At 49.9% G+C, this 21,684-nt stretch overlaps 1 protein-coding gene across 5 annotated transcripts in view; it reads right to left on the bottom strand.

Moving 5' to 3' along the window:
* Nucleotides 1-19,960, bottom strand: part of LIMS2 (LIM zinc finger domain containing 2) — a 42,471-nt gene extending 22,511 nt beyond the window's left edge. Inside the window, exon 1 of one of the 5 annotated variants that reach the window (XM_053214853.1) lies at nt 19,800-19,960. Coding sequence is in view for 4 of the 5 variants with exons in the window: in XM_053214852.1 (XP_053070827.1) it covers nt 4,042-4,268 (227 nt within the window). In the remaining variant the exon portion in view is untranslated. Of the gene's footprint in view, nt 1-3,215; nt 3,949-4,041; nt 4,312-15,620; nt 15,844-19,799 lie in introns of those variants that run through there. The other 4 variants (XM_027056063.2, XM_027056066.2, XM_053214852.1 and 1 more) reach the window with 4 other exon arrangements.
* Between the last annotated feature and the right edge of the window lie 1,724 nt (nt 19,961-21,684).

Genomic DNA, 21,684 nt, shown 5'->3' with positions numbered 1-21,684 from the left:
CCCCAGCCCAAGTCTTGGGGGCAGTAGCACCCCCAAAGCACTCCTGCGACTGTGTCCCCATGCCACCCTGCTCAGGACCACAGACAACACTCCAACCCACTGGCCTAAGACAGAGGAATGAACAGACATGCAAATGTGCCCAACAACTGAACCATGTCACCATCAGAGAAATGCCAGCTGTCTCCTGCAGGAGGCGAGGACACAGGAGGGGGCTCTGGGCTCACCCCTCCACATTTGAATCCTGATAGCCCCAGACACCAGTTGGGGGGGGGGGGCTGGAAAAGGGTACCAGCTTCTCTGGGCCTCATTTCCTCATCTGCAAAGAGGTGTGTCAGAGTAACAGTTAACCACCCCACGGAGCTGGAGTGAAGAATTCACTGGCATACAGTGTGTGGAGCACAGGGCCAGGAAGGCCAAGCGCTGGATAAAGAGAGCTGTTGTTTCCCAGCAACTCTGGGAGCCTTCCAGAGCACCTCCTCCCCCACCCAGTCCTGGGGAAGGCCTGCAGCCTGCCTGCGCTCCCTGCAAGAGGGCAAAGGGTGGGACACACGGACATTCCATGTCCTCCTTCACACATTCCAGCCAAGAATCGGGAGCACAAAGTCTACCAGTTACCCTCCAAGGAGACACCACCATCCTGCCCCAGCTGGACAACACTCACGCTGCTGAGGGCATGGCCAGCATGCCATGGTGTACAAGAGTGCACCATCGTGGACCTCTTCTCCGGCCCTTCCCAGCACCCCCAAAACTTTCTCAATCTTGACAGCGCAACACAAGTCAATTTGTGGGCCTGTGCAAGATGTCACTGAGTGACAAGATGTCACTGAGACTTACAATGACTATTAGCCTGGGGTGGGGTGGGGGGAGCCCTCTCTGTGCCAGCTTCCTGTGAGGAGAGGTTGCTAGTTCCAGATAAGGTAACTGAAGTACAGAGAGGGTCAGTAACCTCCTGAGGGTCACACAGGATTAGACCATGTTCTCTCCTGTCCCCTCAGCTCCTGGTGGCATTATCTAGGCACAGCCGTTCAAAACTCTGGTTTTTTAACAACCCTTTTGCCCCACTCCAGCCTCCCACCCATCTGAGCCTAGAAAGACAGTGAGAGCCTGGGAACAGGCAGGGGCTGGGAGGAGAATGAGTCAGTATTACTGAGGCCACGTCAGCCTGAGCGTGTGTTCTACAGCCAGGCAGACCAGGCTGCAATCCCTGCTCAGGTGCTCCCTGGCTACGTGGTCCGCAGCAAAGTGCTCTCTGAGCCTGGGCTTCCGCATCTGTAAAATGGGCTAGCAACAGCAACCCTCGGGGGAGGTTGGGAGGGCTAAGTGAGGTGACGCAGCACAGCCCATAACTGCTCCATCATCGGCAGCTAGTGGCATCCTTCCCCCCCCGCCCCACCCCCTTCATCCAACAGATCCTTACTGAGCACCTGTTCTGTGCCCAGGCCCTTCTCCAGGTGCAGGGAGAGAAGGGGGATCCCACTGCAACATGATGTCTGAAGCTCGAGTGGAAGGTGCCCCCGGCACTGCCTGGACCCCCTCCCTGCCACTCCCCCGAGAGGCCAGTCAGAAGCCAGCAGCTGGGGTCACCTGGCTACACACAGTAAACAGGAATTTACACAAAGCCAGTTCCACACTCAGCCTTGGGAAGGCTGGAAAACTAACCGCTGCCTTAGGCTGCTGCACACAAGGCATTTCCACCATCAGAAACACATTCCCGATATGTTTGGAGACTGCGGGAGATTACATGGCATTTCCTGAAGCCCCAGTGGTACCTCTTGGCTCTAGCAGCTTCATTTACTTTTAAGCAGATGGGCTTTAGAACTGTCACACTGACAACAGAGGTGAGGAAGGGCACAAGCCAGAAGTTCACAGAAAAGTAAAGACGAGGAGCAAATAAACATATGTGCCTGCATGCATGGGGCTTTCCCAAGGCCTGGTGTCCATGATCACACCCATGTGCCCTCCTTGCACGTTGGCCTTGTTCTTGTGCTGTGTGTGTACACTGTGGACCTCGCTCCAACAGGGCCTATGACCCACCAGTGCCCTGATCGCCATTCCCTGCACCACCTCTCACTCCACCCATGTCCAAGGACACCGGAGGCCCAGCAGTGAGGGTTCCTATTCCAGCACTGCCACACTCGGGTGAGTTTCCTGGCATCCTGAGCCTTGGGTACCCCACCGAAGCAACGGTCTTGTCCAGTCCCCGTGTCCTGGCATCTAAGGGGCCCGAAATCCCAGCCGTGCAATAGGGGCCCCTCTGCAGCTATGGCCCCTCCCCCTACCCAGTGCCCCACCCCTTGCTCTGTCCTTAGCCCCAGACGTCTTTGGTGGCTCAGTCCTAATTACCCCTCAGGAGGGCTGCCCGGACTATGGGAATGCAGTGAGCTCAGAGCAATCCATGTAGCATTAGCCCCTGGACGTCCTTCCTTTCCTGGGTCCTCAGATATCCCTACCTCTGTGACTGCTGCTCCCTGTCTCTTCCCTCACTCCCCACCCCCTTCTCCCAACCTCAGGGTCCTCTCCCACTGTTCCTCCCCCACCTCTTCCTCTAAGGCTCGCACCTGCCACTTTCCTGCCAATACCCCAAGTTCACAGTCCTCATCACTCTCTCCCCAACTTTCTATTAGAAGTCTCCACCCGGATGGTCCCTGGGGCCCAGCCCCCAGCCCCTGACACCCACACTAGTGGTTCCACCACCATCTACGTGCCCCCTCAGACCCTCCCCACCCCAGGTTAACTCATCCTCTGAGATGCCCTGAGGGTCCACCCTGAGCGCCACAGGCTGCCCTCCCTGCCCAAAAGGAGGCTTTCATTGTCTACACTGGCAATTCTCCATGAGAGACAGCAGCTCAGGTTTTAGAGTCGGTCCAAACTGGCTGCAAATCACAGCTTAGCCATTTGGGTGGGCAAAGTCCAGCAGGTTCCTTGACCACTCCATTCATTCATCTACAAAGTAGCAACAAAACGACCCCAGTCTGAAAGCAGTCATGGGAGCTCCGCAGGACAATTCAACACCCCATTCTCAGCGTCCCGCCCGGGCTTGTTGATCACAGATGCGCCCTCCCCCCAATCTTATCGCCAACGCAGGCGCTGTCCCCATGCCCTGGACTGCCGGGCTCTTGCCGTCGGAAGGGCCAAGCGGGTGTCGGGGAAAGGCCGGCAGCGGCAGCTTTCCGGCCATTGTCCCCGCCAACCCCGCCCCGGCCCGGGCCACCTACCCGAGCGCAGCGGGCGGCGGGCTCTGCCGGTGTTGGCGCCGCCGGTAGAGCCCAGACCCGGCGAGCGCGCCCAGCCGGGCTGCCATGGCGCGGGCCTCCTCCTTCTGCTCCCGTCTTGGGGCGGCCCTGCTCCGACGGCCCGGAGACCACCCCGGCCTCGGGGGCGGGGGGCAGTGGCGGTGGCGGCAGCGGCAGGCCAGACACGGCGACCGCGATGGGACAGGCCAGCGTGCAGGGGGCGCCTCTCCCCCCACCCCCTCTGGACAGGAGCTCACGTTACACACTGCGATCTCCAAAGGGCAGCAGAGTCAAGTCCAAATAGAAAGGATATTGTTCGTGCAGCGGGGGCAGCACAGTGAAAGCTGAGGTGGCAGGGCTGGGTCCAGACTGGGGAGGGGACTCGCTGGGAAGGTCCCAGACAGCACTAAGGTGAGGTCCATGGTGGGAAGGCAGGGTGCCTGGAGGTCCCAGGCTGCTGGGAGCCTGAGAGGGAACCCCAATCCCCCTGACGTCCTGACGATGGCCCCTTAGCTCCGGAAGGCAATATGGGACTGATCTGGCTTAGGAATCCTGGAGGAAGCCCCATACATGCCCACATTCGACCTTGTTTCCTTCCCTGAGACCCTGTGCCACAAATGCCGCCTGGAGACCCAGATCAGGGCAGCCTCAGTCCCCTGGATCTGACCAACAAATTGCCAAGCACCCAAAAGAGGTCCATGCTGTGAAAGCTCAGTGAAAAGGTTATCCCCTAACTTGCTAGGGAAAACAGAAGCAGCAGAATCTGATAGAAGACCGGTAGGAAGGCACTATTTCCATGCTTTTTTACCTAAGGAGATCAGCAGGGTTATTGTGATCCAAGTGCAAACACCCAAGGTCAGCGGCAGAACTGTGGCTGCTGCTAGTGGAGCAGGCACTATGGTCAGCAGTAAAATAAGGATCCGTAGCACTCCTGGAGATCTTTAACACCGATTCCATTTCCCTGAAACACCTAAGTAAGGTCAGAAAGCACAAGCAGCATTGGCCTCCACCTTCCCAAAAAACAGTAGCTATCATTCTGAACAGCAGGGCAGGGTACTGGTCCTCCAACACTGGGTGGAGGGAAAACTTTGGAGGGGATCCATGGCACTCAGATGCCAGGCCCACATACCGAGAAGCATACCTCATCCAGCAAATCCAAATTCATTAACCACCCTGGGGGACAGCTCTAAAACACAGCCAGATAACTACAGGCGTTGTGCGCAATATAACTTGTCAATGCAGGTCAATTCCAAAAGTACCAAGCCCTGATCAATTCAACAAATATGTTTTTAAAGGTGGCCACAGAGGCAAAAGGGCATAGAGAGAGGCTGAGCTTGGAGAAGCCAACAGGTACAAAGATCACCTCCCACTCTCTTCTCTGATGGAGATAGCTGAATGCTTAGGAAATCTTATTAGAAAGTTTTGTTGTAGCACCTTTAAGTCAATGCCCAAGGGCCTAGGTACCTTGTACCAGTCCTACTCAGCCCCTCCCATGGGGAAATCCTCAACTCTGGAACCCAGAACTTACCCAGAGTCAGAGTTCCATTTAAGGAGGGATTATTTATTTATGGTTTCCACAATTGCAGATAGACCTGGGAAGGTGGCTATAGCCACAAGCATTTTGTACATCACAATTTGTAAATAAAGTTCAAGTCCAAGGTGACCAAGCACCGATCAATTCAACAAATATTTACTGTAAAAGGAAGTACCAGGGGCTAGAAATTGAGAAAGGAAATTAGAGTCTGATTGAACCCAAATCCCAAATCTGTGCACAGCCTTGTGCCCCCACCCCACCCCCAGTTCTGCAACCTGTCTTGCAGAACTAGGCGTCGGAGCCATGCTGTGTCTCCAGCCAGCACTCTGGCTCTAGAGGACAAAGTTGCAAAGACATAGTAAGAATGATGTCAGCATAAATGGCAGAGTAAGAGCCTTTAAAATGTTGTCCCTCCATAAAAGCAATGAAAACTAGCAAAAACTGTTAGAATCCACTTTTTCAGAACTCTGTAAATTAACCAAAGGTTTGCAGTAACCCAGGGTACCTCATCAAGAAAAGCAGCTGGGGACTCCTGGGTGGCTCAGTCAGTTAAACGTCTGACTTCAGCCCATGTCATGATCTAATGCGCCATGGGTTCGAGCCCCGCATCAGGCTCTGTGCTGACAGCTCAGAGCCTGGAGCCTGCTTCAGATTCTGTGTCTCCCTCTCTCTCTGCCCCTCCCCTGCTCACACCCTCTCTCCCTCTCTCTCAAAAAATAAACATTAAAAAAAGAAAGAAAAGAAAAACAGTTGAATCTTGGTAGGAACAGTGAGCTTTGTGATATTTTCACTTATCCTAGCCTCTGACCCCTACATCCTAATTCCATTGCTGCCTTAAAAAATAACAGCCCACGTTCCCAGTAATTATGCAGCAGACAGGGCTGAAGCTCCTTCAAACCTTCATTCCCTGGAAGACTCCATTTGAAAGTTTTGTCTTTATGTGACCTCACTCACACATACCCACTGCTAAAAGCCTCTCTTGGGGAGTATTTTTCAAATGTATTACTGTTGTAACTGCCTATGGTATCATAGCTGTCATTGCCATAGGCAATGGATAATAGTGGAAGCAACAATAGACTAATCAAAAAGCTTAAAAGAAAAAACTAAAGGGGAGCCTGGGTGGCTCAGTTGGTTAAGCATCCAACTTCAGCTCAGGTCATGATCTCACAGTTCATGGATTCAAGCCCTGCATTGGGCTCTGTGCTGACAACTCAGAGCCTGGAGCCTGCTTCAGATTGTGTCTCCCTCTCTCTCTGCCCCTCCCCCAACCTCAAAAATAAATAAACATAAAAAAAAAATTTTAAGGAAAAAATTAAGGAATGACATGTCCTTAGGGGCTTTGAAAAGAACCAAAATAGTCCTAGGAATCTAGAAGGCCACACAAAGCCCAGGACTATGCGCATGCTCAGAGAAGACCCAAGAAGATCCTAACCTCTCGCTTCTGATTGACCCTCAGGCTCTGTGTAATCAGGAAGTAAAGGCTAAGGCAGAGCTGTAAACTGCAGGGTTGAATGCTTAAGGTGTGCTGCAACATACACTTAGTGCCCTCAGCAGAGTCCCTTATTGGTGACAGACATTCAAGGAAATGGTTATCCAATCATTAGCTGGCCATTAAACTAATCAAGCAGAGACTTAAGCAGTCGCAAATGACAGAAATATAGACTTTACAGAATTATTTCTGAAAAGTCACTAAACAAACAAACAAGTAGCAACAACATACTCTGGGGAGTGAGGGGGAATTTGATCTCAGAATTGCCACATATTATTTGAAATGTCCAGTTCTCAGCAAAAAATTATGAGACATACAAAGAAACAAAAAAGTATTACCCTTACACAGAAAAAAAAAAAAGCAATCAACAGAAACCTTCCATGAGGAAGCCCAAATATTACACTTATTAGATGGACTTTAAATCAGTTATTTTAATTATGTCCAAAAGACAAAAGAAAACCATGTCTAAAAAAACTGAAGGAAAGTATGAGAATGATATCTCACCAAATGGAGAATATCAATAATGATGTAGAAAATATATACAATAGGACCAAATAGAAATTACGTAGTTGAAAAGAAACACTAAAAGAGTCCTCCAGGATGAAATTAAAAGACATCAGACAATAATCCGAATCCACATGAAGAAATAAAAAGCAGCAAAGTATATTTAACCTTGATATAGTAAAAGTAACTATATAGATAAAAATAAAAGACAATATAAATGTATTTTTTGTTTGTAAACCTATTTTTCCCCTCTGATTTAAAGACAACAGCATAATGAAATAATTTAACACAAAAGAAGGCAAGAGTGTAGGAACTAAGAAACAAAACAGACATAAGATACATAAATAATTAGTAAATTGTAAATGTAAAATAATTACATTAAAGGTAAATGGATTAAACTCTTCAATTAAAAGTCAGAAGTCAGTAAATGCATTTAAAAAAATCTGCTTATATGATTTCTACAAGAAATTCACTTTAGACAAAAACAAATAGTTTGAAAGTAAAAGCATGGAAAAGATATACCATGCGAATAGCAACTAAAAGGGAAGCTAACATCAGACAGCTAGAAGCTAACATCAGACCAAACAGACTGTAAGACAAAAATTGTTATAAGAACAAAAAAGGACATTTTATAGTGATAAAAGAGTCAATCCAGAGGTGCCTGGGTGGCTCAGTCAGTTAAGCATCTGACTCTTGACTTCTGGTCAGGTCATGATCTCATGGTTCATGGGTTCAAGCCCCACATCGGCCTCTGTGCTGATAGCTCAGAGCCTGGAGCCCACATCGAATTCTGTGTCTCCCTCTCTCTCTGACCCTCCCTTGCTCATGCGCTCTCTTGTTCTCTCTCTCTCTCTCTCTCTCAAAAATAAACAAACATTAGGGGGGAAAAGCATATTCTCAGATCACAATAGAATAAAACCACAAATCAATAATAGAAAGAAATTTAGGAAATTTACAAATATGTGGAAATTAAACAACACACTCCTAAAGAATCACTGAGTCAAAGAAGAAAACAAGGGAATTAGGAAAAGATTGAGATGAATGAAATGAAAACACAACACACCAAAATTTATGGGATGTAGTTCAAGCAGTGCTCAAGGAAAATTTATAGTTGTACACAGTTGAATAGTTTTCACTGTAGTTATTTATACATGTGTAATAGGGGCACTTGGCTGGCTCAGTCAATACAGCATATGACTCTTGATGTTGGTGTCTTGAGTTCAAGGCCGATGCTGGGCGTGGAACCTACTTAAAAAAATTAGTTGTATAATAATTTAAATACTTGTATAGTATAAAATAGCTTTATAGAAATCAGAAACAGAAGAATAAACTAAATTCAAAGCAAGCATTAGAGAGGAAATAATAAAGATTAGAGAAGAAATAAATGAAATAGAGATTAGGAAAAATAGAGAAAAGCAACAAAACCAAAAATGGTTTGTTGAGAAGATCAAAACTAATAAACCTTTAGCTAGACTGACCAAGAAAACAAGAGAACACCCAAAAGACTAAAATCAGGAATGAAAGAAGGGACCAAAGTTAGAGAAACTTAAAGGACTATAAGGAAAATGCTGTGAACAATTGTATGCAAACTAAATTACAGCAAATTAAATAACCTAGCAGAAATAGACAAATACCTAGAGAGATACAAACTACCAAAACTGAATCAACAAGCAGTGTAAGATCCAAATAGGCCAACAACAAGTAAAGAGACTGGATTTGTAATCAACATCTTCCTACAAAGATGAACCCAGGACCAGATGGTTTTATTGGTGAATTTTACCAAGTGTTTAGGTAGCATTAACACCAACCCTTCACAAAATCTTCTCAAAAAATCTACCAGGAGGGAACACTTCTCTACTCATTCAGTGAAGTCAGCATTACCCTGAATCACAAAAATATATCACAAGAAAACTACAGATGAATATCACTTATGAATAGAGATGCAAACATCCTGAACAAAACTGAATCTAGCACCATATAAAAAGTACTACATATCATAACCAAATGGGATTTATTCCAGGATATAAAGTTGGTTTAACATCCAAAATCAATGTAATACATCATATGGATGCTGAAAATGCACTTGGCAAAATCCATGTTTTTCATGATTAAAAAACAAAAAACACCTCTCAACAAACTAGGATTAGAAGGGTATTTCTTCAACCTGATAAAAACCCAGAGCTAACATCATACTTAATGGTAAGAGACTGAGAACTTTCCCTCTAAGATCAGGAATAAGATAAGGATGTCCAGCCTCGACATTTCTTTTCAACACTGCAGTAGAGGTTCTAGCAAGGACAATTAGCAATAAAAGGAGAGAAAATGTATCCAGATTGGAAAAGAAGTAAAACTCTCTATTTGATTACCACATACTCTTATACACAGAAAACCCTAAACCCCAAGGAAAACTATTACAGCTAGTAAATGAACTCAGCAACTTTGCAGGTAAAAAATCAATATACAAAACCCACTAGCAATAAGCAATATGAATATGAAATTAATAAAACAATTCCATTTATACTAGCATCATAAAGAATAAAATACCTAGGAATACATTTAACCAACAAAGTATAAGACTTATACAATGAAAACTATAAAACATTGTTGAAAGAAACTAGAGAAGACCTAAATAAATGGAAAGACATCCCATGTTCAGGGATTGGAAAACTTGCTATTGTTAAGATGACAATAACGTTCCCCAACAAATTAACCTACAGATACAACACAAACCCTATAAAAATTCCAACTGCCTTTTTTACAGAAATGAGCAAGCCAATCCTAAAATTCATAAAGAACTGAAGAAACTCAGAATAACCAAAATAATTTGAAAGAGAACAAAGTCAGCAGGCCAACATTTTGTAATTTCAAAACTTACTACAGAGTTACAGTAGTAATAATTAAACAGTCTGGTACCAGCATAAGGACAGACACATACATCAGTATTGAGAGTCCAGAAATAATCCCATATATCCATGATCAACTGATTTTTGACAATGCTGCCATGACAATTCAATGAGAAAATAATAGTTTTGTCAACAAATGATGCTAGGACCACTGGACAGCCACATACAAAAGAATGGTTTCAAACCCCTATCTCAGGCCACATATAAAGATTGACTCACAATGGAATGAAAATCAAAATGTCAGAGTTAAAAGTATAAACTCATAGAAGAAAACATAGGAATAAATCTCCATGATCTTAGATTAGGTAACACTTCCCTAGATATGACACCAAAAACTCAAGCAATCAAAGAATAAATAGATAAATTGGACTTCATCACAATTTTAAACTTTTGTGCATCAAAAAACACTATCAAGAAAGTTAAAAGACAATCCACAGAATAGGAGAAAATATTTTGCAAATCATATAGCTGGTAAGTGTCTCACATCCAGAATACATAAAGAACTCTTAAAATCCAACAATAAAAAGACAACCCAATTTTAAAATGGGCACTGAAACCAAACATTTCTCCAAAGAAGATGTACCAGCAGCCAATAAGCACATGATAAGATGCTCAACATGACAGGTTGTTAGGAAAATGAAAGTCAAAAAAGTGATACCACTTTACACCCACTAAAACAAACAAGAAGTGTTAGTGAGGATGTGGAGAAAATTAGAACCCTCACACATTCCTGGTAGGAATGTAAAAATATGCAGTTACTCTGAAAATAGCTTGGCAATTCCTCAAAAAGTTTAACATAAAATTACCAGCAATTCCACTCCTAAGTATATGCTCAAGTGAGTAGAAAATATAGATAGAAAAATTCACAGGGCGCCTGGGTGGCTCAGTCGGTTGAGCGGCCGACTTCGGCTCAGGTCATGATCTCGCGGTCCGTGAGTTCGAGCCCCGCATCAGGCTCTGTGCTGACAGCTCGGAGCCTGGAGCCTGTTTCGGATTCTGTGTCTCCCTCTCTCTGACCCTCCCCTGTTCATGCTCTGTCTCTCCCTGTCTCAAAAATAAATAAAACGTTAAAAAAAATTTAAAAAAAAAAAGAAAAAGAAAAATTCACAGCAGCATTATTCATAAAAGCCAAAAAGTGGAAACAATTCAAATGCCCACTACAACTGAACACATAGACAAAATACGGTAAATCCATGCAATGGAATATTATTTGCACCTCTCCCCCAAAAAAGGAATGAAGTACTGATTCATACCACAACATAAATGAACCTTGAAAATATTATGCTAAATGAAAGAAGCCAGGTCAAAAAAAAAAAAAAAAAGCCCATATAATGTAGAGTTGTATTTATAGAAGATACACAGAACAGCCAAATCTATAGTGACAGACTGCACATTAATTGTTACCAGGAGCTGGGGGAGGGCAGAATGGGTACTGACTGCACATGGGTATGGGGTTTCTTTTGGGGGGTGATGAAAATGTTCTATATAATTAGTGGTGATAGTTGCACAACTGGTGAATGCACTAAAACCCACTAAACCGTGCACCTTAAAACAGTGAATTTTATGGTATGTGAATTATATCTCAAATGTTTAGGGGTGCCTGGTTGTCTCAATCAGTTAAGCATCTGACTCTTGATTTCCGCTCAGGTCATGATCTATCTCATGGCTCATGGGATCGAGGTCATGATCTCATGGTCCATGGGATCAAGCCCTACATTGAGCTCTGCACTGTCAGCACAGAGCCTGCTTGGGATTCTCTTTCCCTCTCTCTCTCTCCCTCTCTCTCTCTCTCTCTTTGCCCCTCTCCTGCTCATACACTCTCTCTCTCAAAGTAAATAAACATTTTTTAATGTTTATTTATTTTTTTTAATGTTTAAAAAGCACATGTGTAGTGAAGAATGCAGCTACCTAGCTTACTAGAGAAACAACAGAGGCCAAGGCCACCATCAAGTTGTGAGGCAGGGCTGTCACCCCCTTGTGGCTGAGCTGTGAGAGCCATCCCCAGGGCAGCCAGAAACACCACTGCAAACAGCCTCTCCACCACAGCCAGCTTCCCTCCCCCACCTCCTCCCTTGACCCACTGGGAGGCCAAGTCCTTGGTATGCATCAGATGAGTGATGTTTTCCAACCTTCTTACCCCACATGAAATCGGACTTTGAATGCTTTTATTTTCTTAACTGGAAACTCAGGCATCAGTGTGGACACATTGTTGGTTTTACTTACATACATACATTGGGTCGCGTCATCTTAGTGAAACACTGTCCTCTCAGGTAAGTATCCCATTAATATGTTTATCTTATTAGGCCATATTGAGTAAATATTCACCGTCAGGAATTTAGAAGATTTGAATAAACAGAACAAGGAGGAGAGTTAGGGTGCCCCCTCTGCCCACCCTCCCTGGAAATGAAGACCTAAGGAACATTTAGTATGACTCTGCACTGACAGATGGAACAGAGAGAAGCAGTGTAGCTGGAGAGGCGCGGGACAGCCACTGTGCCTACAAAGCCGGGCCCCTCTGCACAGTAGGATGCCCGGGCCATCTTGTAGCAGCTCCCAAGTGCTGACTGCTGAATTTTCAGGAATTTTGGGAACCAGTTAACATCATGTTGGTAGTTTGAAGTGAGCCGAGGTGGGGGTATTTTCAGCCCAGAAATGGACACGCTACAAATCGGACCCACCACCCCCCCACCGCACTGCACTGGCAGGGTCGGAGTCAATGCCAGAAGTCCAGGGAAAGGGAGGAGTTGAGTCTTGGGTGCTACCTAGCCTGGCCTGGTCTGGGTCTCAGGGTCCAGCTGTGTGGCACTCATCATCTGCTTCCCACAGCTCCACGTGCTGTGCTCAGGCCCTGGCTGCCATCTTAGCTACATGCTGGCAGGCTCTTCCGCCAAGGGGGCCACTGGGCATGCTCCTGAAGAAAGTGGGGACTGGGCACCATGGAGGGCAAGGGTGCTGGTGGATGTGGGGACCCAGATCCAGCAGCCCTGCTCTGCACTGTACAGAGGCCCAGCTCGGGAGCTGGCACCTGGTGGCCTCAGCAGACTAGGGTCGTGTGGTGGGTGGGACTCCACCCTATAGCAGGCCAAGCCACTGACCTCACCAGCTGTGAGCGCCCAGTCCCAGGCTGCACTTGGAGGAGGGCCAGTGACAGGCTGGGACCCTTAGCAGGGGTGTGACCTGCCTGGGCCTTCACATCCTCACTGTAGACCAGTGCTGATGTCAAAGGTCCCTCCGGCTGGGACAAAGATTTGGGTGTTTTTAAGGTCCAGAGTCTTTGGGCCCCCACCAGGGCTGAGTTTCCATCCCACAGCTTGCCCACCCCCAACCACACCCAGGCCCTCCTTACCCTTCTGTCCCAGCTCAGCCCAATCTGGGGCTTCAGACCCTCCTCTCCAACCTCCTCCCAGCACTTCCTCAGGGACTTGTCACAGCTCTTCCAATCCTTCATGGCCCAAACTAGCTTGGGGCCCACACCTGCTCCACCACTGGGCATCGTCCTGGATTCCACCCTCTCAGTCAGGTCCTCCCATTCTACCTCCCAGACCCCTGAGTCCCCTCCTCTTCTCCACCCCCAAGGCTGCCAATGACAAGAAGCCTCCCTTGTGGCGGACCTCCTTCCCAATCTCTTCCTCAGCAGCCCTTTCTCTCCACAGCACCCGCAGGTGTGTTTCCAAAGTGCACGGCCGTGTACAACACTCTGGGCCACTTCACTGGCTCTTCCCTGCCCTCCCCCTGGCCTTGCTCACTCTGGTCCTGGGGCAAGCTGGCACTTTATACAGTTGGCAGGGTGCGTGAGGTGTACGAGGAGAAGGTTGTTTCCAGGTCAGCCTGGTTCTAGGTAGCGCAGGTGGATGTGCAGAGAACCAGGATGCAGCGTGGGCATTGCCCTGGGGTCTCATGGGGGCAGTGGGCATGCATAGGTCAAGGTGGCACACAACAGAGTGAAAGCAAAACTCCACAGCTTCTGGGATGGGAAAAACATCGCCCACCCCGATGGCTGGGTTGGATGTCCCATCCTCAGCTGGCCTGGCCCCATGCCTGTGAGCGGCATGGGGCGGGGGGGGGGGGGGGGGGGGGGAGGGGGTGGGGAGGGTGGCGCAAGCCAATCCCAGCCTGGGCACTGCGTGTGGCAGGCAAACTCTGCTCCTAGACGGCTCACAGCTGCAAAAAACAAATGAGCAGGAAAAGAGCCCACAAGAAAAGAAGCAAGCCACCAAAATATTCCTAGGGGCATCTCTGAGGAGTGGAACTGTGGGTGTTTTCTTTCTCTTTTTCTGTTCCCATTATCTTTAACGTTTCTGGGGGTTTTTCTAACTCCCTGAGATGAGCAATGTTACTTTTACAAGGAAAAACTCCACCCAGTGTTTTCCAAAGTTCACTCTGGGCCCTGTTTCATTTGATGACCAGCATTTCTCAGGCTCGGGGCACCTGCTGGATCCCTGCAGCAAGCCAGGGCGGGCTGGCCCTGCTCCCAAAGCTGCCTGCCTTCCTTGGGCTGGGGGACAGCCCCTCCCTGGAAGGCTCAAGGGACTCAGGGGCGACAGGAGCCCTGCCAAGAGAACAGAGGTGCCTCTGTCTCTGATCTGCCTCAGATACTGCAGGGTGTCGGGATAAAAGCTGCTGCCAAAGCTGGAGGGGTGTGGCCCTGCCTTATTAGGGTGTTTGCTGTGCCTGGGCCACCTCGCACACATCCCACTCAACTGTGCTCCTGATGCTGTCCCTGTTTCACTCTGTCCCATCTTGTCCTCATAAGCTTACAGGTGGGGGACCAGGAAGCGGGCAGGGAAAGCAGGGGCTCCAGAGCACATGAGGAGGGGTGAGCCCTGGAAGGCTGGCTGTGTCCACAGACTCAGGCCATGATGGAGTGGGCAGCAAAGTGCATCTGAAACAAGACATCTGCCATTTTGGGTGTCCTAGCTGCCCTAATACTGTGGGCCAGCGTATCCCCACCAGCTGGGTGACCACTCTGCACATCACACCAGATTTGGGGCCATCACCCCACCCTCCGTAGCTGTTCCCCATTCCTGGGTACGGCTTCTCCCCAAGTCTTTTTCCTAGCAAAACCACAGGGTTTTCTCGGCCCACAAACCACAAGTCAAAGAACATCGTCCTGCCAGGGCTTGGCTGGAAAGGGGCTGCTGGGCCTCGGAGACCATCCCCTCCCACCCAGTCTGAGTCATGCACTTATACCCAGCCATGTTCCAGAAAGGACTGCAGAGGCCAACACTGGCCAGACACTAGTGGACATGTGACTGACCTCCTAAGTCACTCAGCCTCTAGGGCCTCAGTTACCTCATCTGTGAAATGGCACCAGGGCCTGGGAGCCCAGCCTGGGCCAGGCCTAGGGGAGTGCCTTGTCCCCACCCCACCCCTGAGCAGCCTATGCTTGGGCAGAGTTTAGCCAGACCCCCACACAGACCCGTTATCATTTTTAACATTGTCACCGTTTTCACCGTTTGGGCTTACAGAGGAGGAGACAAGGGCCCCAGAGGTAAGATCTCCTCCACAGGATCACACAGCTGGGGGTCCGGGAAGCTGATAGAGGCCACAGTCTGGGTTTTAACGCCCTGCCCTTTGGTTGTGACCTCGGGTTGGTGCCCCGGCCCCTCTGAGCCCTGGTTCTCCACTAGAGAGGGGAAACCTGTGCCCATCTTGCAAGGTAGGCGGGAGGGGGGCGGGAGGGAGCTTCACCTGCTGCGGCCAGACACCCCGTCCTGACGCGCGCCGCTACCCGGGCCGGACACCCCGGTCCCGACGGGCACCGCTACCCCGGCAGCCAACCGAGGTCTAGGGGCCGGGCCGGAGGCGCGGCAGGTGGATCGGCCGGCTCCCCGGGGCGGGTGGGGGGGGGGCAGGGGTCGGGGCGGGGGTCCCGTCCCGCAGTCCCGCCCAGGCAGGCGCCCTCCTGGCGCGTGGCGCCCTCCGCCCAAGGGCGCGGGGGAGGGGAGGGCTGTTACCTTCCCGTCATTGTGGCCGCGCGCGTTGAGCCCGTGGTCGCCTCGGGACCCCCTCCGCCGCCTCCGCAGCCGGCCGAGCACCCGCCCGCAGGTCCCGGGAGCCGAGCGGGGAGACGCCCAAAAAAGGCCAAGAGCGGCTCCGCCCGCCGCGCAGCCCAGCCCGCGAGGTGGAGGGGGGGGGGGGCAGGGGTGGGGTCCGCCCCGCCCGCGAGGGGGTGGTGGGAAGCTGGGGGAGTGGGGGCGGAGGGGTGGGCCCTGCCACTCGGCGCGGCCCCTGCTCTGGGGACACCCGAGCCTGGCCTGCGGCGGGCGCGGGTCACGTCCTCCCCCGCCCGGGCTTCGCTCGCCACCTCCCCGGATTCCCGGCATAGTTTTCCTTTTAAAGGGAGTGAAGTTATAATAACCGCGAAGGAGCCCCCCAACCCCGCCGGGACGCCCCCCCCCCCCCCCCCCCGCCGCGCTCCCGCTCCGCTGTCCCCGGCCGCCCCAGAACTCGAACGCTGGCGGGCCGACCGGGATTGGGGGACACCGAGGGACGGTGCTCGGACCACCTCCCCGCTGCCTCCAAGCCCCGAGCTCCTGCTGCGGCCCCAGGTCCAAGAGAGGGGTCACCTTCACGCTTCCGTGCTTCACACAGACCTTTCTGGGCACCAACTCCCTCCCGGGGGGCCCTGGGGACCCCCCAGTGCACGTCGTCCCACCCCAGGGGAGCCCAAGGTGGAGGGGGGCGTCCCTTCAACCCGTGAGCCTAAGTCTACATACTGAGATGCCAGACCAGTGCCCTCCCTGGGAAATAACCATTTCAACCCACCCATGTGAGTAACCCCTAACCTAGCAAAAGGTACCTTACAATGGAGAAACCCAATGCCGGAGTTGGGGAGGAGAACCGAGCACTCCTTTCTATGATGAAGCACTACTGACAAGATAGGGAAGAGCCCTTTAAAGTGGCCCTGTAACACAGAATCATTTGCGGAATCTATTCTGAGAAAAATATTACATAAACAAAAAACACCCTCACTCACTCTACCTACAGGCACATATTTCCAGCTGGGCTGTGGAGTGTAGCATATAACTGGAAGCAACCCAAATATCACACCGTGAGGCCAGGGCCGAGCCGCCTGATCTATTAACCCTACCGAACATCAAACATCCTATCACTTCTAGCTTGGCAACAGATAAAGACTATCTAGAAATGACAGTGCAAAGTAGCAACGCACAAACAGTGGAATTCAGAAGGGAGAGTTGATAGTGACACACAGAGTTACACCTGCAGAAATGAGCTTGATAAAGGCGTCTGTTCCTAAGCAGCTGGTATCTTGAAACCAGAGCAGTTTGCACTTGTTAGTTCTTTTGCAGTGGTGTCCTAGCTAATAAATAGTGTTTTACTGTAACTTGATGGTTGATTAAGCATCAAGTATGGATGACTTCTTGGTTCATCTGCCTGTTTAAGGAGAAATGCTTTCCACAATTGCTGATGCAGAGGAACAGGTGTGCCAGGGGCTGTGCTCCAGAAATGGACTGCCCGACTCGATGGTTCATTGAATGTTGGGGTCCTACAGGAACCAAAAAGGATGAAAAGTAGAAGGGAGAACACCACAGGGACCTGCTCCCTGCCCCAAGGGGATCCCACGCCTACCTGAAAGCCTGAAAGCCTCCTTAGCATGGTTGCTGAGCACAGGAAGATGTGCCTGTAGCCAAACCAGAGCCCTCTGCTGCTCGCGGACCATGTAGCATGCCTCATCCTGGGGCCAAGGGCAAGCTCAACAGGAAGGAGCTTGGTGGCAGCTGTGGGCATCAGTCAGCTCTGCTGAAGATACGAAGGCTCCAAGGAGCCATGTGCCAGCCTCATGCAGATTTGCAGGAAAGAGCTGCAGTTGCCTGGCAGTGGTCACTCACATATTCACTCACTCACACCCATTCATCCCAGAGTAATGATGCTATTCAGGCACTGGGGGTAGAGCAGTGAACAAGAGGACATGCAGTGGGGGGCAAACAGTAAATAAAACATAAACGTGACTTCAGGCAGGGACAGTGCTGCAAAGAACAGAACAACATGAGGAGCTGCTTTAGGTTGGAGGCATAAGGAAGGCTTCTGAGGAGTGGCATTGGAGCTAAAACCTGAGTGAGGAAAAGAGCCAGTGGGGGGGGGGGGCATCCAGGGCAGTGGCCCTGAGGTGGGAATGGGCTCGGGAGCTCAAGGTCAGAAAGAAGGTGGTGTCTCTGGAGAACAGAGAGGCAGAAGGCATGGGAAATAAGGGAGAGGGGCCAGGGGGCCAGAGCACAAGGGCCACATTAGTGTTTGGATTCCACCCTTAGAACAGTGGGGGATTCTGGGGCGCCTGGGTGGCTCAGTCAGCTCAGTCGGCTAAGTGGCCGACTTCGGCTCAGGTCATGATCTCATGGTCTGTGAGTTCAAGCCCTGCGTCAGGCTCTGTGCTGACAGCTCAGAGCCTGGCGCCTGCTTTGGATTCTGTGTCTTCCTCTCTCTCTCTGCCCTCCCCCCCCCCCCAAGCTCTGTCTTCTTCTTAAAAATAAATAAATGTTAAAAAAAAATTTTTTTTAAACAGTGGGGGTTTCTAAGCAAGGACAGACACAACACCCTCTGGGACTCAGGGGGCTTCCCCCTCATGCCCCTCTCTAGCTGACAGCTACACCTGAGCCAGCCCAGTGCCCAGGGATGCTAAGGTAGGGCTCAGGGTTCATGGAGCCAAGGGAGGGGCTGAGCTTCCTCCGACCAGACCAGCCTAATTAGTGGCATGAGGACAGAGAGAAACTGGGGATCCCAAAATGCCTCAACTTGTATCTAGATTCAAAGTCCCACCCCCATGTGATGGTAGGGCCTTGCAGCCCCGAGGAAGTCTCAGGGTCTCTCACCATGGCCCAGGTCCCAGAAGGAGCCAGGGTGCCTTCCCAGCACAAAGGACCTGTGTCATGCCTATTTAATGATGGCCCATGTGAAATGAGTCACCCTAACCATTCTGCCCAAAGGGCCTCTCCCCCGAATCTGGTTTAGGCATCTCCCCCTCGGGGCACTGGGGATAGCTAAACTGGGCTGTCGTCAAGCAGGAGTGTATAACTGGAACCAAAGTGTATTCCAGAAGTGGCCTGTGACAATCCCCAGGGAAGGACAGGGAAGCACCTGGATGGCACAGAGGAGAAGCTGGAGGCTCTAGCTGGAGCCTGGCCAAAAATGAGTAGTGGGTGCACACCCGCCTCTATACGCCCACAGAAAGCAGATCATTTGCTGCTTTAACAATGAAATATTTCTATTTTAAAATGGGAGCATGCCTTCAGACAGTGATCTGCTATTATACACATCATCTGACCAGCCCAACATGACCTTCCTTCTTCCTGGCCCAAGCAGAGCTCAGTGAAAGAAGTCTGATTACCATTATGGCAGAATCATAAGCCACCAATTCTTTTAGAGCTTGCAGAACAAAAGAGACTCAGAGGTTGTCTTAGCCTATGGCGAACACAGAACCCATCTTGAGGGTCTGGATTACCCAGGGGTATAACAGGACCACGGAGCTTCACAACTCCTTTGCAAAGACAGGCTGGCCTTGGACTCTGAAAAGAAAATGCCAGTTCTCTCTTACCTTAGCTCTGGGGCAGGCTTGATGCAACTCACAGACTTGGAACAAGAGTGGCCTTGCACAACCCCAAACAGCATTCAGGAATGCCACATGTTTGCACCACAAAGCATCACTGCGTGGTCCAACAAGAAATCACTTGTGCACTGTGATCACAGAGATTTTCACCTGCAGGGGCACCAAGCCTCTCTCTGCTCCTAAGGACACCTCTCTTCTACACATGGGGTTCTCTTTGCCTCCTCTTTCCCATTAGGACAGCCAACCCACCAACCATCTCCAACCTCTGTCCAGAATAAAAATCAGCTGTGCCCGCACCACCATGATCCCCAACCCCAACCTGTCCACACTTGGTCTCATCCACAGAAGGCCTAGCATCCAGCCAAGGTGAGCAGGCTTTCACCATCTGCATGCCACGTAAGGGTGTGTGAGGCTAAACCAGGAGGCAGACCACCCTGGGGCTGTTCCTTCACCCCAACATTAGCAACATTGTCATGATCACTTAAAGGACATAAAGGGAATGGCAGGGACCAAGCCCCATACACATCTCAAAAGCAAAGAGTACCCCTCAGGCGCCATGCAGTGTCTCTACCTCAGGGGGCTGAGTCTCCACTCCACCTCCTTCTGCTGCTTCCTTCCCTGAGCGCTGCCAGCACCTTCTCTGGTGGAAAAAGCAGCTGCCCAGCCCGCTTGGCACAGCCACTTGGAGAAGGACTGGGCAGCAGCTGCTGGGAGTGTCCAGCCGCCACGGGTACCCAGATATTCCAGCGTCACCTCTCCCTAGGCAAGAGGCTCCGCTTGAGCTGGAGGGTGGGCCGGAGGCACCTTGGGGTCAGGAGAGGGTGGAGGAAGCCAGGAAGGAAAGGCCGGCCTCCCTCGGGAGGTGGTTGCAGGGCGGGCCACTGAAAGCCCATTCCCCCCCCCCCCCCCCCCCCCCCCGCAGGCCCAGGAGCCGGGCCAGCAAAACAAAGGAGCCACAGCTGCCCTCCACATTCAGAGACCAGAAAAGAGGCAGCTGCCAGGGTGGCATCCATTTGGCAGCCACTAAAATGAGCATTTACTAAACTCCTGAGTTCATGAGTCCCCAGGGAGGCCTGATGTTTACAGCACTTACACACGCCAAAACCAAGCCCTACAAGGGCACAGAGAAAAGAAAACCCGCAACTACTTTGAATAACCCAAGGACAGTTACTGAGACACCTTCTTGCCAGTTATTATTTTCCCTGAAAGGAGGGAAATCTCAAGATTATTTATATGATTTTAATTATTTTCTAATCTTTTGCTATAAAAATTTCATTGTAGGGGCGCTGACGTGGCCCAGTCGGTTGAGTGTCAGACTTCAGCTCAGGTCATGATCTCACGGTCTGTGAGTTCGAGCCCCTCATCAGGCTCTGTGCTGACAGCTCGGAGCCTGGAGCCTGGAGCTTCGGATTCTGTCTCCCTCTCTCTCTGCCCCTCCTCCACTCACGCTGTCTCTCTCTCTCAAAAATAAATAAGCATTTTTTTACAAGTTTTTTTTTTTTAATTTTCATTGTATTGGGAAATGCCCAGAAGTAGAAGCAAACTTCCTTGAGCTTCACCCCCAAAGATGGGTGCCAACAATACTGATTCCAGTCTTATCTGCACGCAGTCACTGTGCGCACAATTGTGATCCTTTTGTGCTTGAAATTTCATATTTCTTCATGGCAAACGTCCATGCTGTGCAGGACTTATCAGAGCTGCCCAGTTGTACAACTCCGGGGCATCCTTCACACTGTGCTGTACACACTGTCCCAGGGTCTCCTCAGACTCGTGCTACGTGGGGGGCAGAGGCTGGCATTCACAGGCACTATGTGCACAGTTCGTAGATCCAGCTTTCATGAGGATAACCGGGTTTTGTTTTTCAGTCAAATTTTATACCCGAGCATGAAACTATTTACTTTGTGCAACACGGCACCCAACAGAGGCCTGGCTAGATAGACAGCAGGCACTCAACTATTTGTTGGAACCAGTGATGTTATGCTGTATTGCCATGTTGTTTAAAATAACCTGCGTCCGTGTTATAAATATGCTATATACCGTGTTATAAATATGCTATGGAGAATGTAAACTCTCCAAGACAGACTCTTGCCTTGTTCGCTGCTCTTTCCGCCAGACCCAGAACAGGGCTCTACTCAGAGAAGTTGCTCAGTAAATATTTGTTAGATGAACGTCGTTTTAAGCATTCTTGGTAAGTTTCATACGCTTGTGAGCTGCCTGAATGTGAATGCATTATCACTCTTGTTGATCAAAACATCTCAGATGCCATTTTACTCACCACATGCAGTCCTGAACTGAATTTGTACAAACAAAAAAGTTTATTTACACCTAGGGAATTCATAATGTGAAGAAATCTCGATGGAAAGAATTCTTTTAAAAACAGAATCTTTTTGCAAACCCACCTGGTGCTCAAACTCATGTTACACATTGCAGACTCTGGTAGCTGCACAAGAGTCCAA

The sequence above is a fragment of the Acinonyx jubatus genome, chromosome C1 (genome assembly GCF_027475565.1).
Source record: "Acinonyx jubatus isolate Ajub_Pintada_27869175 chromosome C1, VMU_Ajub_asm_v1.0, whole genome shotgun sequence".
Lineage (NCBI taxonomy): Eukaryota > Metazoa > Chordata > Mammalia > Carnivora > Felidae > Acinonyx > Acinonyx jubatus.
Note: the sequence above shows the minus strand (reverse complement) of the source record. Positions and strands in the feature narration are given on the sequence as shown.